The 19,298-nt window shown below is 42.2% G+C and overlaps 1 protein-coding gene across 1 annotated transcript in view; it reads right to left on the minus strand.

Moving 5' to 3' along the window:
• stau2 (staufen double-stranded RNA binding protein 2) overlaps positions 1-19,298 on the minus strand; it is an 86,804-nt gene that overhangs the window by 29,624 nt on the left and 37,882 nt on the right. The window contains exons 11-12 of the mRNA XM_023416981.2: positions 16,878-16,935; positions 7,798-8,159 (exon numbers count right to left, since the gene is read on the minus strand). Coding sequence (XP_023272749.1) covers positions 7,798-8,159; positions 16,878-16,935 — 420 coding nt within the window. The remainder of the gene's footprint in view (positions 1-7,797; positions 8,160-16,877; positions 16,936-19,298) is intronic.

The following is a 19,298-nucleotide window of genomic DNA, read 5'->3' on the forward strand; positions in this document are numbered from 1 at the left end:
CACAGTCATAGCGCTCATGCAGCCATGTTTGAGTTTATGTCGATTGTACAAATAAGCATGTATGGGCTCACCCACGAATAGAGATCCATATGGACATGAAAGGGGGGCACAAGAATGCAGGCGAAGTACATGCACAAATAAGGATATAGATGCACGCAATGCTGTTAAGGTAATTGCAAAAATAAATACTTATTGTCAAGTTACTCCATCTATAACCACAGAGCACAAGTATTGCAGGACTGAGAACTAGCCTGAATGCAGGCTGTGAGAGTCAAAGAGCACGGAAATAACTTAGACTTTACTATAATAAACAAACCCTCTCAGCCAAAGAAACGCTGTCATTGTTGGTGAGAAGCAATTAGAGGTCCACGTTGAGCCACTTCAGTGGGGACATCAGGGGTCAAGAGTATTTGAAGTGCACTGTTACTATACCTTTCGCTTCTACTAAAGGCAGGAGGTTGAGGGCAAACAAAGCTGCTACTCTAAAAAAGTTTGAGTGCACTTGGCTCGAATCACAGAGAGAGGTCTTAAGACAGCGAGACAAAGAGAGTCCCAAGTTTTACTGAAGCCAGTTCATTATCTAGAACTTTGCATTCAGAAAATAGGTTTTCTCAAGAAATACAAGCTGAGTGACCGGAAAAAGAAACCACGGTACATTCTAATGCAATTGAAAAAGTCGCTCATGTAATACATGTAACTTATCACTTTCAAATGCTGACAGTCAGGAGGCGTGTGTGTGTCAGCTGCAGTGATTCTTTTGTATTTTGTAAGAATCCTAAAAAACAAAGACAGGTGTTAAAATTATGAATCAAATAAAGTGATGTCAAAATATTTTAGTCTGACTATACAGTGGTTACCGGCTGCCGCCTGGAGGGACGCCAGGATGTTATATAAATGTGATGTAGATACCTCTGTCGTTACCCACTTGTTTCTGCAAAGGCTGGAAAAGATGAGTGTGTGTTTTATAGATAAGAGAAGGTGTTTTAGTTCTTCAACCACTTTAGCTCAATCCACCAGCTTCTCAAACTGACATTTGTCTCCCTTAACTCTTAGGAAATAGCCCAACATTTTGAAAAATACACTCATTTTTATTATTCTGTTATGCCTTTATCAGGCTAACTGTTTCCCTGCATTTCCAGTCTTTATGCTAAGCTAAGATAACCAGCTATAGGCTGTGACTTCATGATGGACAGATATGAGACTGGTATTCTTATCCAACTATCAGCAAGAATAAGTCCATTTCCACAACTTTTCCTTCAGTAGTGGATTTAAATCTCTTCAGAAAAGACGTTTCCGGGTGGAAATTTTTTGATTTCAACTGTTCCGACATGATTTCGCAGAACTAGTAAAAACTACTTTTGGTTTAATGTTTTGTTTTACTGGGACAACAATAATATTTGAGACATTACTATCATAACTTTGTATTGTTTTCCAACCACTTTGGTTTATCCAGAGAGATTTGGGCACAGAAAACGGCACAAAAGGGGCTTTTTTATTATGTTATTATCCATCATTAAATTGTCATCAAAACACTTGGGACTCTGTTTGCAGTTTGTGAAAGAGCTCACTCAGTACAGAAGGAGTTTAAACTGATGGAAGAATGCCGGCCGGAGTTTTTCTGAGAACAGTAACTGGTGTGCAGATAATAAAGAGAACTGTTTGGATTCCAAACAAAGTGCCAGGTTAACACACCCTTCATCTCCCCATGCTGGGACAACGCTGGCACACAACTGCTATCAGTGCCTAAAGTTGAGAATTAGATGAAATATGATCGATACTATCAAAATACAAAGAACAAAGGCAAGTTCTAAAAAAAAAAAAAAAAGACTGAAGAAGAAAAAGATGCTGCATATTCAAATTTGCAATTTGCTGTGCTGGCACTTGAGGGTATTTGATTTAAAGGTTTGCAAATGGGCTTGATTGTGGTGCAAAAACATCATCACTCAGTTTTGCCAAACACACAGACACAGGCATACGCACCGACATGCACACACAGAGGGCCACCATGTAAGCAGAGAGACTGTGCGCCGAGCCAGCACAGCATTAACGGTCTGATTTATACCACCGACAAAACTTGTTTTCGAAGATCGCTCTTCACACAAATATGCCGCAGAGCGCAGCTGGAAGCCATCACCCTGCCGCAGAAATCAAACGTGGTGGGATTAGCCATCCCAAAATGTATTTTCTAGCGCAAATCCCAGAGTAAACACAGAGTAGAGGAATGAGACGATGACAAGGAGGTTGGAAACAAACTGTTAGAGTCTTTGAACGTTTGTACCAGATCAGGCGTTTGATGTTGATACAGAGAGATGAGAGTCAGCAATGGAGATCAGGAAGGGAGGAGAAAGAGTGGGAAAAGAGAGAGGGGGGAAAAAAAAGAAGAGAGAAGGTAGAAACTGCCAGGCAGGGTACAAGGTGTAGTCGGCACCATTTGAAGTGGTTTTTCTATACAGCCAAAGAAGGAAGCAGAGAGAGAGAGAAGAACAAACAACGTGTAAGTGTGAGAAATCCTGGGAACTGCACTGAATGGATATCAACACCAGCCACCCGCCAAGGATAGTGTTTTCATTAACATGGGATTTCCAACATAGAAGTTCTGATTCCAGCACAGCAACAAATATGGCCCTCCCTTTCCTCTAAATCCATCTCCAAAGTTCAGCCTGTCATGGCTAGATAACATAACTCAGCTGATTGCTATCTCTGCTGTGTTATTGCTTTTGGATTTAGCAGGTGGACAGAACTGATAGATGCAGTAGATACCATTCAGCTCTTCCAGACGCAACCTGGAATGTTACACTGCAGTATACTGATCTTTGATCGCCATGCATGCAAGAGGATATTAACAATTTCGAACAGGTGGCAATATCCTGTGTCATTAAGAGTTCAGATGTGACCCATATCAATGTGTAAATGATTATGATTTTTTTATTTTTTTATTTTAAGAGTGATCCTGCACTCGCGCTTTTAGAGATCCAAGCCCATGCACTTCAAATACACCCAATCAATCAAACTGATCCATCAGGTTATGTTTTATGCTGGTCATCAAAACTCCACATGCTGGTTACAATCTCTCCTACAATACACAAAGTGCTTCTGTCATATTTTCCATTTGTATAACCTCAGGAGGGGTGTAATTTCTAACTCTTGCTGAAAAGGTGCTACATTCACTGTATCTGCCAGTTACTCAGGGATATGGCTTATGGTATTACAGTATGCACAACAAAAATAAAATAATGACCTGCTTGCTTACTGTTCTGTTTCTTATGATTTGTATGCACCTTGGGTAAAAAACAAGGTTAATTTGATCATTATATACAGGGCAGTAGAATGCAATTTGGAGTCCAGGTAATTATAACTGACTTATTTTGAAACTTTAAATGTTTCAAAATGAAAGGCTGAATTTATGAGCAGTAAAACACACTTTTGCTCAATTCAGTGCACGCAGGAGTTTTGCTGCTACAGCCTGACTTGGTCATATTTGGTCTCATATGACCAGTCGCTTACAGCGGCTAATGTTAGCTAATATTAGCAAAGTGTAGATAAATATTGCTTCTATATTGCACATTACTGAGTCTGTTTGTTGAGTTTATGACTCTTCTCCGCCTGTGCTACTGTGACATCAGTTTAGCATTTTAGCAAAATGCTATAGTGGTTTAGTATTTGGTAATATGAAACAAATATGTCAAATTTGTATCACTAACTATTGCGTGGGGCTTTCGATCAAAGCATGATTTATGGTTCAAATGATATACAGATGTAAACGCATTAGGCCCACACATCCCAAACATAACTCTGATTAAAAAAAAAAAAAAAAAAATGATGCATACAAGATTTTTTCTTGATGAAAAAATAAACCAAATTTATCTTCATCTTTAAAAATGGGAGGATCATTAATCTATCCTTGTTAAACATACAGTTTGCCTGTCCACTGGCTACTTGTGTAACTAGGGATCATGTAACTTGTCATCTGTGCCTGAGGAATCATTCTCAGTATTGGCCCACAAGTAATAGCAGCATGTGATGACACACACACACACACACACACACACACACACACACACACACACACACACACACACACACACACACAGGTCTTTCGTCCACACTTCCTTTCTCTGTGCCCATTTCACTCCCCTCTTCTTCATTAATTCGCTCAACCACTAAATCACTCCAGCTCAGCCGGCCCACATTCAGACACGGACAGACAGAGAGAGCTGCTCTGATAAAAAACTCCAGCCTTTCCAATAATCAAGAAGCTTATGGGAAATAAAGTGCATGCAAGCAGTTGTGGAGGTATGCAAGAGAATAAATCAGCACTGAAGCAGTACATTTGTCTTAGTCCAGGTGTGTAGCATGCCTCCTGCTCACTTTTAAAATGGCTAGAAGTCAATAATCTGAAGCAGCGGCAGTCTGTAATAACTATTAAGTAATGTGATGGCAGAGTAAATGGGCAGCTGGTGACTGCAATGCTGAGGTCAAACCCTTCAACATCTCCAAACTACACAAACAGCAAGAGAAATGAGAGAGTTAGTAAATTTGTGGAAGCATTAAGAATAGAGGAAGCGATTGTGATGGAGGTGCAGAAAGACCAAAACATAACAATAATAAACCAGAGAGCAAAGAGAGGGATACAGAGACAAAGAGAAAGAGGGAGAATCTGTTACGTGGCTCTTACTCAGTACTTCATCCTTGGTCCATGTGTTGTCTATTACCTCCTGCTTCTTTGTTTCTGCCCTACTTCTAGCACACATACCCGCCGTGCCAACAACACGCCAGCCAAATTAATAGGAAATACACACACGCACACACACAAACACACTGGAGCGAGTGCCAGCATCCTTGCTCCAAGCTGGCGTGAGTACAACACACTGTTGCTTATCCAGTCAGAGCTTCCACCAGAGGCTATTTTCCAATCAAATCAAAAGAAGGGCTTAGCAGGTAGGTCCGGGCCTTTGTCTGTGGAGCTGGATGGTTGAAACAGACACTATGAGAATGTCCTCTCTGCTTGCTTAGTTGCTTTAATCCAGTGTTGGGCAGTCATTGTAATCCGCTCACTTGGATAACATAATTACATTACAAAAACAAAGTTACTAATCAGACCAGGAGATTATTATCAAATTACTGAAAAAACTTTGTGGTGGATCTGAGCCCTTGTTTGTTGTCGAGTGTGGTCGAGAGAAAGCCTGCACGACACACAGCGGCACATTACGTGTCCGGTGGAAAAGCAGACAAGTGCAGTTTTTGGCAAAAACATCTGAAATCTGTGGTGGTTTATCCCACAAAAACACATAAGAATACATAAGCCTTAAAAAGTCTGCCTGACATGGCCGTGTAGGCAACCAGAGGTTCTCATTACAAACCCGCATGATATGAAACATCCCCTCAATGGAACACATATTGTCTGCATGTCTCAATTACAGCCTGAATTCCTCGCTTAAGAAACGCACACACACACACACACACACACACACACACACACACACACGGTTCTCTGCGAGCGCACTGATGCTTATGCGTGCATTCACTTGCAGAAATGTGCACAGACAAAAATATATTTATAAATATGCAGAATAGGTTATGGTTTGTACAGTATGAGAACGACAGGGACTTAAACTTCACACACAGGCTTAGCCCAACTCTTCCATTTGCACTAAACAGAACCTGCTGTGTGTGTGTATGTGTGTGTGCATATGTACAAGTGTGTTTGGGCTTGGCCTGGCAGCAGAGCTCTCTCAGGTTACACACACACAGGAAGGCTCAGAGCAATAACAAAGGCCTTTCAAAGGAACCCTCAGCAGGTTAAGATAAAATGTTTTCGCTCAAACTGATAAAAAGCATCTGCAGCTTAAGTGTACAGGCGCTGGTATCAGTGGCGTGGTATTCGCCACAGATCGGCCGGCACAGATTAAAACAGAACCTGGGTTGGCTCTTTATTAGACACAAAAATACACACCGAGCGCTAAGAGTGAGTGTATGTGTCCACTCTGTGCGTGTGTCCAGTCCGGTAATGACAGAAGCACCTGTGAGCTCTAAATCCACAGCCTGCCAACATTGTCCACAGTGAAAACCAGAAAACGAATAGTGTGCTATCGAGTGGTCCTACACTCTAACCTCTTCACACAAGTCAACTTGTCCTGTAGCAGCGTCATTCTCATTATTCTCTTCATTTTTAAGCAGTAGTGTCCTCTACAGACAAACATACCTACGTGCGGCAGTTACAGGTGATTTGAGGTGACGGTCGTGCCCAACATGCTATGTACATGTGTTTTGATCCAGAAAGCCAGCATCTCTTAAGTGGAGAGGTTTAAAGTGGTGGTGGTGGTGGTGGTGGTGGTGTGTGTGTGGCTATATTTGTTTCTTCTGTACAACCACACTGGTTGACCGAGACCACAATTATTATTTACAGAAATGGCCCAGAAGGAGAAGACTCAGGCCAAGGAGATGTGTGCATGCATATATGTGTATTTGTGTGTGTGACTGTGTTTGTGTGTGGGGTCATATTTATGCATGGTCACGCTAACATCTGTGCTGTCACTTTAGCATGTGTGCATACTGTATGACTGTACCACAGGGTGTCTGCAGCTTCTACCAAGTTTAAATCATGACTTTTATGACCTAATTGATGCCAGTTAAAAATGAAATACAAGCCTACATTCCACAAGTGAAATAAATGTGAAATTGGAAACAATTGTAAGCCTATCAGCATAGAGGCTGCTGTGATGAGGCTTTGACCCAAGAAGAAACAATGTGCAAAACTGAACTATTTTAAAGCAAAATTCCTGTTTATTACAAGAAAGGTCTCACCTTCTCAATTCCAGCCATCATTTCTATCACTGTACTCAATACAGTAAATGCAGATTACTTTAGTGAGTATATCAGTGAGATCTGATAACATGGCTACATTTAATGGGGCAAGCTAAATGAGCACCCGGACATACGTTAATCCTTAATTGCAAAGCTGTGTGCATGGACAACTAGAGCAAGCAGGTTTCCAGTAGCATTTTATGTTAGAGGTGTCCCCCATCCCCTTACATAAAAAGAAATGACTACATTTTTATGAAATATAATATTAAGCTTTAGGCTCATACAGCAAGGTTCAAAAAGAAATGTGCAGTGGCTCTACATCATATTACCTGCAGTAGATTCAGATGCCAGCTCCCAGTTAGGAGAGGCAGCAGGGAACACGGCACACTAGCAGAGTTACGTGCTATTGTGCACAGGGCCAGCAGAAAAAACACTTGTAGACATTTTAAAAAGACGCCCACCAAAACAATCCAATATCCGTTTAAATTTAAGCTTAATTTAGAATAATTTTCAGCGAGTTATCTTCCCGTCAAAACAGCACTTTCCCTTAGTACTACATGTTTCTCAACCGCTGAACTTCCGTATTCCTTACACACAAGCGCACCCACGCAGCTTTGCAGTAGCTTACCACATCTGCTAACCAATTTCTTGGGGAAATCTCGGGCAAGTAGGGTTGATCAAATCTGAACCAGGAAGTCTGAAGTGTGATGGGTGTTTTTCCAATGGACAGCTTGGGCAATTTTACCACCCACCTTTGTTCTTTCTTCCACATAAGTTCGCCTAACCTGGACTTTGTTGTAGCTTTGTTGGTGTGTTTCCAAAGCTCAGCAATTAACATTATGAGTGCAAGGTCATTATTAGCAATGGGAAAGAATGCAAAAGCTATAGAAGTAAGACTCAGGTTGTATGATACTGGGATTTCCAATCAATATATAAATTCTTTCTTCTCTCTATACACCCTTATAGCAGCATCTGCCCCTCGTTGTATCTCACCTGGAAGCCCTGGATGCGAGCCAGGTAGTCCAGCTGCTGTGCGGGCTGCACTGAGACGCCACAGGCCAGGGCCGGGTTCTTCCCCTTTATGGGCAGGGAGGCATCAGAAGTGGGGGACTGACCGTTAAGCAGCAGCTCCCTGGCCATAGTAGCAGTGGGGTTGGGTGAGGAGGTCGAGCCGCTGTAGTATGGAGGGTGTCCTGGGGGCAACGGGGCAGAGCAGGGCCCCATATCTTTGGATGTTATGTAGTTGACGGAGCCGCCACTGCTGCCGCCTGGGCCCGAACCACTGCCCCCCTGCTTCCTGCTGGCTTCCATCTCCTGGTAGACATCAGGGCTGAGGTGGAGCAGACCCTTCTGGGCTGGAGGAGTCAAAGAAGAGGGAGGGAGGGACAATGGATGGAAGAGGAAGAGGAAGAGTGAGGTGATGGGGAGAGGAGGAGAGGAAAATAGGAATAAAATAAGGGATGGATAAATGGACAGAGGTGAGACAGTGTAAGAGCAGTAGGTAGATGGAGTTTATACAGGAGCAGAAATGGACAAAGGTAGGAGAGATGGAGGGAGAAGAAAGAGAGAAAAAGGGTTATTATTGCTCTCATTCTCAAGTGTCAAAATTATTTGCACACACACATTCCAACATCAGCTGCCACTTACTAACAAGCAATGCCAGGAGGGGTTTGTGCTAGAGGTCTTGATGGCCTCTAGCACTCAACCTGAAATGGACCTGTTGAAAACCTACCCAGACCTGATGTGCATAATTTAATTTTCAAAAAAGAGAGACTCGATCTGCAGGGGACCGAGAACAGAACCAACACAAGTAGAAAAAAAAAAAACCTTTCATCATCATTTAATAATAGAAATCTTTTAGGCTCTTGATTTTCCAAAGAAAAGCTAGTGTTCAGTTCCCTTTTCAGAGCAAAACTAATTCTCCCTCTTGCTACAAAACACATTTTTCTCCTGTAGTGATTGTAACATTGCACTTGATAAGTGATAACTGATACTACAAAGATTCAGGTCCTTTAGTCCATTCAGGTAATGGACATGAGACCCGAGACCTGTGGCAGTAAAGCAAGACCCGACCTGACCTGATCAGACTGAGCAGAATTTGAACCCAACTCGTATCCTGGGTCAGGTCTCTGTTCCTCAGAACTGAGTGGACCCATGAAGATCTGCATGTGTGTGTGTGTGTGCCTAACTTGTGTGTGTTGGCTCTCAAACTGGCATTCCATCACCAAACATAGATGACAGTTTCATGCGGTCTGGCAGTTCCGAGCACTATCAAAGTGTCTTCTGGGAAACACACAAAGCTGCTTTCTTTCTCACTCTCAAACACAAACACACCGACACAAACGAGTGCCTACCAGTACCAGCAGAGCGGCTATGACTCCATCATTGGTGGAAAGCAGCACTGTCAGATAACTGGCATCCTACTTCACTTATACCTTATATATACTTATATATATATATATATATATATACATGTAACATCTCTTCAAAAGCAGACATGTCAGAACTCAGAAGCAGGTTCGGTCTCAGATCAAGAGTCTTGTGTGAATATTTTGGTTGTTTGAGGAAAGATCCCGAGCGATTTGGATCCAAGAGGCGGAAGCACCTTTGTTGTCTGACCAGCTTTTATTTAACAGGACGCAGCTCGATCCAGACATGCTGTGGTTTGTAGCCAGCTGAGCACAACAGCGCTCCAAGCTTATGTTCCGATCCAGACCATTTGGATAAATCTAATTCGTTTATGTTGGCTTCCTGCACTCTGACATCACTGTCCAGAAATGGTCGTGACAGGTGGAAATGAGGAAACACCAACGGGTTTGTGTTCAGGACTTTCGTCACTTTGTGGCTCCGGTGGTGGAAGTGAGAGGGAGGAATATGAGACGTGAAAGAAGAAGAAGAAGAAGAAGAAGAAGACGACTACGACATGTGAAAGGAGACAAAGGATAAAAAAGAAGGATGAGCTGGGAGCCAGTTCAGATGGAAGAGGAGGTGGGGATGAGTGAATGTGAAAACCATGCGAAGCCTCCGAAGCCCAGCCAAGGTCACCAGAGACAGGAAGACCAGCTGTGTATGTGTCTGTGCGTACGTCTGTGAGCTTGTTTGTGTGTGCGTACGGACCAACAGCTGGGAGAAAGCGCATGACTGACAGGCCACTTCCTGTTTGAGTTACCGTCACACTCACACTCACACTCACACACACACACACACACACACACATAGAGCTTTAGCTTACTCTAGTCTAAGGTTTCTGGGAACCTGCAGACAGTATTATGAACAATGAAGTTTGCGCTCCATCCAGAAGAACAGAGAAGCTGAAGGAAACAGCAATGAAATCCAGGATTACTCATACTACAACAAACTGACCCATGCCAGCAATGACACAACTGCTAGGATTTTTCCCCCCCCCTCCCAATCATGATGACAACTTTAATTTGAATTTACACAAGTAAAACTTGCAGGCCTGTGCATTCTGAATGTAGCGTCATAAAAAATGAAAGGTGTTAGCCAACATGACATCAGCAGTGGACGAAGAGTATTGGAGGGGGGGCACTGAATGTAATCCATGTGAGTGTGTGTGATTGTCTACTTAAGTGTGTGTGGGCGTACATGTGAGGATGTTTGCATGTGATTGAGTGCTTGAAGCTGGTGTCAGATGGCAAGCGAGAGCGTGAGAGCAAGACAGAGCAAGAGTGAGACAAAGGAGGAGACACAGCGAGAGTGAATAAGTAAGAGTGACGGAGTGTGTTTGTGCGTGAGGATGTCGGACAGCGATTGTGAAATTGTCTTCATGAAGTGGGAGCGAGTTAGAGAAAGGCAAGAGCGAGAGTTAGGTTGAGAAGTGGGGGAACAAAAGAGTGAAGGAGAGTGTGTTTGTGGTGCTGGTTCCAGGCAGTTTCGGAGGGGTCCCACCCAGGCTCGGCGTCCAGTGGGCCAGGGGAGCGCTGGAGGGAAGCCAGAGCCAAGCATGAGACTGATCGAAAACAGATAGGGCCGAAGCCCGCCACTATAAATCACCACGGTGGAGCAAGACCTTCACATAGTTCACACATGCACACAGCGAACAGACACACATGCACACACACACATATGCACAGCAGGAAATGAAATGTGGCAACTCGAGTGAAAGGCCCTGCTGCAATACCCATGGGAATAGAAGGGAGAAAAATCACTCTCTTCTTCCTTCTTTTTCTTCCTTCTTTCTGCGCTCCCTTCCTGTCTCTAAGCCACCCTGTTTGTTGTAGCACCGCATCCCACAGCTCACCGGGGCAAAGGACACTTATACGCTCACACACATGCGCACACTTACACATACACAGTGATCGCCTGAGGTGTGTGTGTGTTTTGTATGGAAGAGGAACGGTAGTACAGAGCAATAACTGGACAGCCGGTGACACATTTACCCAATTTCTCCCAGTTTGCCTCACGTAATGCTGCACTGCTCCTTATGTAGGGTATAGCTGGTCAGCGACAGCACTGCAGGCATGTGGACAACAATTTGTATGTTCCAACAATGCAATTAACCCAATTTCTAAATATCAATATACCACACCCTTTAAAGTTGTAATCCTTAATAATTACCCATATCCAACTGTTATTTTAAATACTATTTATCCCCATTGTTTTTTTCATCTACTGGCGTTCAGTGCAGTTGTACTCTGTCATTCTTCTGCCTCTCTATATTGCGGTTTTACATGGTTAATGGAAAGTTGACCTTTGCCACATAGGATTAAAATTGATTACCCACGCTCAAATTATTCCAGCAAATTCCAGCATGCACATACCGGACAAAAAAAAAAAGAAAAAGCATGCATGTATTTCACGTAATGCAGATGACGACGTTCAGTCTGTGCACGTGTATGTTTAGTATTAGCGTGAGATAGGGTTGGGCGATATGTTAAAATTTTTCCAACCGGCCATCAGCAGTCCAACAACTGGTGATTGCCAATATATTTACACAGATGTGTGGATTCTGTTTGAATAAATTTGTCTTCACATTATCCTCTGTCCCCCAAAGTCTTTAATGTGAAAATCTAATTTCACTGAAACATTACAGCCTACTCTTCTTTAATGAAACAAAATAAATCATCTTGAGATCTTTGATAAGCCGTAAGCTGCAGAGAAAAGGCCGAACAGCTGTGCGACATTACTTGAAGGAGTCTGATGGCGTCAGATGAAGGACGCGTCTGTTTGCAGCTTCCAGGTGGAAAAACAGGTCAAATGATCAGGATGCATAATTGCGCATTGCATACAGCTTTGGGTCTAGTTCTGAAATATGATTTTTAAAATGATGTAGGTTTTCAGCACCAGCGGATCAGACAGCAACCACTAAACAGACAGAAATCAGTGCAACAAAGGGGGGTGCATAATAGTGATGCGCAGCTCAGGGTTTTTTAAGGCCTGCACCCACCTGACCCACAGTGAGAGCCACCCCGCTCTGCCTGACCTAAAGAAATGTGTTAACCAGCCACCTGAACCCAACCTGCAAACCGCCAATTTTAGCTTTCTCTCTCTCTCTCTCTCTCTCTCTCTCTCTCTTCCACAGTCAGAAACAGCAGATACAACATTTACAAAGCATTTGATTTTGATTTCATTTATTTTCATTCAGATTAATACGATTAAGAAAACAGATGAAAAGTAGCTGCTGCTGCTTGCTGTGCGTTCTTCAGCACCACGGAGGTGTGGAGAGCGGAGAGAGAGAGAGAGAGAGAGCAAGAGATGCTGTCTATTTCAGTGATACTGAGAGACTTTTACTAATCCACCCTACTTTGTGGAATAATTATACCTTTGTATTCTGTTTTAGAAAGGTGAGAAGAAAACACTTTAAAATTGGTTATGGAGATTATTGACAGCCAGGGCACTAGTGCACAATATAGCTCAATTAAATTATCAAGGGGTCAGACCATTAAATTAGCAAAATAAAATAAGAAAATTGCCACCAAAAACCAAAAATATATTCATCCAATCATCCAACCCTAGCGTGAGACAAGACTGTTGATTGTCTTTGTTAATTAGAAACTGTGAAACAATGAACCTTCTAAGCCCATGGTTTGTGTTTGTGTGTGTGTGTGTGTGTGTGTGTGTGTGTGTGTGTGTGTGTGTGTGTGTGTAAAGGGATACACAAGTTGCTCTTCTCCTACTGAGCATCTGAAACAGTCGTTGCTCTAAGCTGCGTTTACTGGCCCTGAACAGAACTCTGGGACCTGCATTATGAAAACACACTTGCAATTCCCACCAGCAACCATTGGTGTCGTGAAAGAAACCAGGACTGAAATCATAAGGGACACAACTATAAAAGCTCCGTAAAATTGTATTTACTAGGGCCTGTGGAATTTTCTTGTCGACAAAAGAAAGTTTTGTTTAGTGTTTCTCAGCAAAACGCATTCTTCGTCTTTGAGAGAAAACAAAAATTGTGTTGAATAACAACATTAGCGAAGCCGCATTTTTTAAACATTATATATTGTGCAATGTTTACATCTGTGTTTCCTTGACAGCAGTCTTCTTCTCCTCTGCTTTTGTTGGCGCACTGCTACTTCTGTTGGAACGCAACCGCCACCGACTGTCAATCAGCGGAATAGTGTAAAACCAACAGCAGGATGTGAATTACGCCTCACGCGTGCTTGCACATGTGCGTCAGCCTGCATGATACAAACAAAATTGGGACCCGCTCGTAAAACATTGCTCCGTAGTGCTTCTTAATAGTGGGAAGGAACCTAACTATGAAAGCAGCTTCTTTAATTTAAACACTTGTAAAATCTGTCAAGAATTTGATCTGGAAATATTTACAAGAAGAATGACTTACTTATTACTACTTGAACTTTGATCACAGAAATAATTCAAGACAACCTATTCTCTGCTGTTTGTGTGGGTCTTTAGAGGGATTACTGTATAAACACACGTCAGCACAAACATAATTTAGCAGTTTTAAAAAAAAATGTTACAATCAATCTGATGCCGCAGCTTATTTTTATTGAGTGCGCTCCAATTCTGAAAACTGATTTATCTAGTCCCTGTTTTTTCTTTTTTGGTAAACAGCAAAGTCAATCAAAACAACAGACAAACCAGAAACATCTCCCATTCAGCAATCACAGACACACACACACACAGACACACACACACACACACACACACACACACACACACACACACACACACACACACACACACACACACAAAACGGAGACCAGCTGTATCTGTTTGAATGAGTTGTAAATGGTGTTTATGCAATAAACATTATTCAGACATTAGCGTCGTGTGAGTGTTGTGTGGTTTGGGCAACTTTAAAGAGGTAATTAGCAGACAGTTAAGCCTCATGCTGAGTGTGAGATAAACTTAGAGTGGGAATGGCACTGGACCAAAGACACACTCCCAGCCAACAATAGGAATAATCACCAAATTAGGGAAGACTTCGTTTCCCAGGGGGCTCTGCTCTGGAGGTATTGGGCAATTCCTGTAGCTTGGGCTACCATGGAAACCACAACCACAAAAATGGTTTATCCGAGAAAACAATCATTTATCTATAAACACAATTTAGATGATATATTATTCCAAAAATTGGACTAAATCACAGATATGAGTGCTATTTAATTTGTGGCAGGAGCCCCATTCTCATCTGGATTCTGTATATTGAGTCCGGAGCAGCAAGGAGCAAACACAATAAGTCAGAGTGATTAGTCTTACCAATCTGCTTTGTACTTTTCAACATGAGAAAGCTGAAACATCACATTCATTCTCTCCAGGCTGAAGCTGGATACCCCGTGCTGGCAACACTGCAAAAAGCCTCCATTAGGCCCGAGTGACGACAGCACATTCAAAACTAATAAGGCTATCTGTTTGTTTTCCACTCTGCTGCTCCACATCTCACAGGCTATTTATTTGTCCCCTAAACTGCTCTTTCTCAAGCTGCTGGCATTTACTTTGCTGGCATTTCGGAGTGAAACTGCTCGCAGTGTGTTGTTTTATCAAGCTGGGACATCACAACAAATCAAGCTCAGGTAGTACAAAGCTCAGAAATCTGCTTAAGCAACACCATGATTATGAATTCTTTGCACATGTTATTTCACCTGTAGTAAACATTAACTTCCTTAACTCCCACACCATGTGTAGTAAATGATAAAATAACAGTGCTGCCAGACTATGGAGAGCAGGAAAACAACTGAAAATAGAATGTGAAAGTCTTGAAATAGCGTTTTTACTTTGGTGAGAGGAAGGCTTTCTCATTGTTTTTATTTTGATTACAGACAAGACAGCCAACTTAACAACAGATACAGCAGATAGAAACCAGCTGTTTCCTACGAAATTACATCCTTACGCTTTTCATAGAAGGGCCCTTTGAGTCCTTTACCCTCTATACTGTAAGTGAAATGTCCCTTAAGGCCATTACATTCTCATGTGCATACACAAATCCTGTCATGAAACTATTTTGTATTTCTCTATGCTTTAAAATGTCCATAAGCAGATAATCTTTTCCAAATGTGGAGATGACTGAGGAGTCTGTCTTTTCCATGTCTCTGCATTTTCTGCATATTTGGATCAGAGACAGAGAGACAGATGGACAGAGACTGAGTTGCATGTTTACATGCAGTCAAGTCAACAGTGTATATTTTATTTTGCAGCTTTAGCACGTTGAAATGTTGGTTTTTAATTCACCAGGAGACAAAACGAGATTTAAGAGATTTGAACAAGACTTATGAGTATGAGTACACAGACATGTTCCACACATGTCCACTAGAAAACATGATGGCAACCTCCTGACAGCAAGAAGAAGAGCTTGTTTGTTTGTTGTATTTGGCAGAACAAAAAGAAAAAGTTGAAAAAAAAGAAGACAGTGCGTGCAACATCTTAACAAGAATAGGACCGGGGATGTGGAATACAGTACTTGCATATAGTTTATAAAAAGTTTACTTCCATCTGCACATGGGGCCTGAGCAGACAGTTGTGGACTGGATACATGATGAGATTTTCGCCAAGTGGACGTCAGAACCATGAATTGATGTGAGCACCAAAGTTTGTGTTAATCTATCTTGTAGATGTAGAGATATTTCACTGGATAAATGAATAATTGGCCCGCTGGTGGTGCTAGATAAAAAGTCAGAGGCTCACCAAAGTCAGTATGCTTCATCCTCTGGAGACCATGACAGGTTGTACAAAATTTCATGTCGTCAAGACATTCAAGCCTGGAGCTAACTGGTGGACCGACCGACATTCAAAGGTGGAACTTTACAGGTGAAGATCAAACCAGCGACGCCCCTGCGACGCCCGTCACCATGTTGACGTCCCGACCAATGACCACTAAGTAGTTATTACGACTTTTTTTTATTTTTATATATATATATATATATATATATATATATATATATATAAAAGACAGCTGCCTCTAAACTTGTGACACCGTGTGCCAAGAACTGCAAACTGCATCAATTATGATGAACATGGAAATGATATATATATATCCACAGGGTATACTACTATACTTAGTAAGTTATACTACAACAATACTGCTTTAAGGGTTAATATGTACTTCCTTTGCAGCAGTGTTTGTAATGACAGTTAGGTTACTTCAAAGTTCCAATACTTTTTTATTGAGGTCATTATCTTATTTTGCCTGCAGCCGCCATGTGCTAGACACACACGGCTAAGTGAGATATATCTTGCTTCATATAAATCCTCCTATCATATCATCACATATCCTGCCTCATGATGTGCTTTGTGTCTCTTGTGTGTATAGGATTAAGGGAATGTGTGTGTGTGTGCATCTGCGCTCCTGTGTGCTTGTGTGTTAATCCTGAGTGAAAGGCTACGTTTTTTGCACAGGAAGGCAGTGGGGGGACTCCCTGGAGGGCCTCAGTGTGCTGGCCCTGTAAGCCTGTGTGAATGAGCCTGAATTCGCAGGCTCCCCACGAGGACGCACGGCCGATTAAGCTGACAGTCAGAGGCCCATTGACCAGTCACAGAGATTAAACGCCGGGCCATCTTGTCGGCTAAAACCACCTGCAGGATAGAGGGAACGATGGAGAGACGGAGAGGAGGAGGAGAAGGAAATGGAAAGAGACACAGGGAGACGTGCGGATACTCACTGTTACTTGTCGCTTCGGTAAAAGACGCCTTTTGTCCGTTCCAGCCTTTGTTGTCCATCTGTAGTGATGCGGAGAGACGGAGAGAAAGGGGGAGGTAAGAGAGATGTAGATTCTTGAACAGACAGCTTCTTCACGCATGTCAGACAAGTTCCTTCCTACTGTTTGGGCCACAAAGAGACGAGCGCTCACAGGAGGGGATGCTTAAGGAGCCTAGTGTCTGTCTAGGCCAGCTACTTAATTAAGGGGGTTGTCAATGTTCAGTGACTAAAAAAGGCTCCTATTCAGTGTGTTACTTCTTCTGTGGTATGCGTGTGTGCCTGCGCAAACACACACAGCCACAAACACACGTGTGTGAAACAGAAAAACAAATTATTTTTGATGTGTGTGACAGTTAAGAAGATGACATGGTTGTAAACAAATGCACCCCACTTTAAACCCACCTCCCCACCCAAAGTCTCTTTACACTTTAGCACAGATCACCCACAGTCCCACGGTGGGAATGTAGTGCAACAGAGCTGCCAACAAAAGGGGAGGCAGGGAAGAGACAGAGAGAGAGAGAGAGATCTGAAGAGAGACAACCTGTCCTACAAAACAGGATCTTGTTTAATTATTCCGCAGAGCTCGGGGTTGTCTAAGGATCTAAAGAGAAGTAGGGCGCCCAACTAATTCTTATAAAGATGTTTTCAGAGTTGTCAAGCCAATGCACAGCCATGTATCAGCCACTAACTCCATTCTGTCTAAATATTCCTTGCTGTGAGTGTAACCAGAAATGGCCTCACTGCTTATTTCCAGCACAGCAGACTCTCATTTATCCGAAACCTTAAACATCAAAACAAGGTGGTTTATAGGGCTGACAAATAAAACATGCAAACAGAAATTCAATAACTTGTGTGCAACATTTGACATTTCCCTGTCGACACCTGCAGCTAGAGCATTTTCAGTGTGCAGAGGGTTCAAGCACTTTCAAAGGCGTGATGTGCTGAAGCTTTAGAAATTTTTCAGGGGTAACTACATAACAGACCAGACCGAATACCCGACTGTTTTATATGAGGATTAAGGCAAAGGGAAACATTGACTGCAAACTGGGTTGTGGTTTCTTTGGAGAATACGACTCAATTTCAAAGTCATTCTGATAAGAGCAATGTGTCGTCCTTTAGCTGTATGGTATGGCTGTCTGAATAAGATATATGCAGCAGCACATATCTAACTAATGAGCTGTCTGGGGAGCGCTGGATAAGTCCTGGTTTCTGATTATGTAACATCATCTCTATCTGTATCTGTTCCCTTGAGCTTAAAAACCAACGAGGTGCATAAAGATGATGGTGATCAATGGCTGCTTGAAAAACACATTCGGTTCAGAGGAGCTGAACAGGTTATGTAATAGGTCAGCAGCACTGGGACTCGTGATAAATCAGAGAATCGACTGAAGATCAGTATTTCTTGAATCGCCACAGGGCTATAGAGATGAGATAGTGTATAGACAAAATAAGGGCAGTGCACTGAATGTCTTTTATGTAATCCTTCAGCTTACAGCTGCACAGGTACTCACTAATGCGCAAACCCTGCTGGTAGCACGTCCGGAATACCAATTGCAAAACGTCCTACATAACATTTCAGTGTGTGTGTGTGTGTGTGTGTGTGTGTGTGTGTGTGTGTGTGTGTGTGTGTGTGTGTGTGTGTGTGCATGCGTGCACATCTTTAAAAAAATGTTGCTGAAACCATCATGACTGGAGCTGAAACAATTAGTTTATCGATCAATTAGTTAATGGAGTGAAAATTAAGCAGCAACCATTTTTTTGAGGCAAAAAAAGCCAATCATTTCCAGTTTCTCTGATGTGAGGATTTGCCACTTTTCTGTTTAATGTGATTGTAAACTGAAAGTATTTGGACTGTTGCTCAAACAAAACAGGCAATTTAAAGATGTTACAATGGGTTCTGGGAAAGTGCGATGACATTTTACAGACTAACCGATTAATTGAAAAAATAACTGCTGGATTAAGTGATAGAGTTGATTATTATGGTAATTATAATGTAATTATATACGGTAATAATTATGGATATTTTTGAGTTGTTTGAGTTGCATTCATGGAATAAATTGCAAGTTGAATGGTTAACCACACCTGTTATAGGGCTAATCAGCATTTTGATATTATATATACTGTATATGGGTTTGGTATCCATTTATAAACATTTTGACCAGCAAAGATCTGACCAGAACTGACACGTCTGTTTTTGAAGGCAGTGCACTGATTTCCAATAACCTTTTCCCTGCGTGTGATGTGCATATAACTACGCTCCGTGATCAATAACGAAAATAATCATAAGCTGTAGTCTTAAGCTCCTTTTCTTCAGTAGAACACGACCTATGCTTAAATGAATTAACAGTTATACATCCTACCACGGTGGGACACGTGTATATAA

Source organism: Seriola lalandi, unplaced genomic scaffold (assembly GCF_002814215.2).
Source record: "Seriola lalandi dorsalis isolate HSWRI2012SDOR001 ecotype SW California unplaced genomic scaffold, Sedor1 jcf7180002054570, whole genome shotgun sequence".
In the NCBI taxonomy this organism is placed as follows: Eukaryota; Metazoa; Chordata; class Actinopteri; order Carangiformes; family Carangidae; genus Seriola; species Seriola lalandi.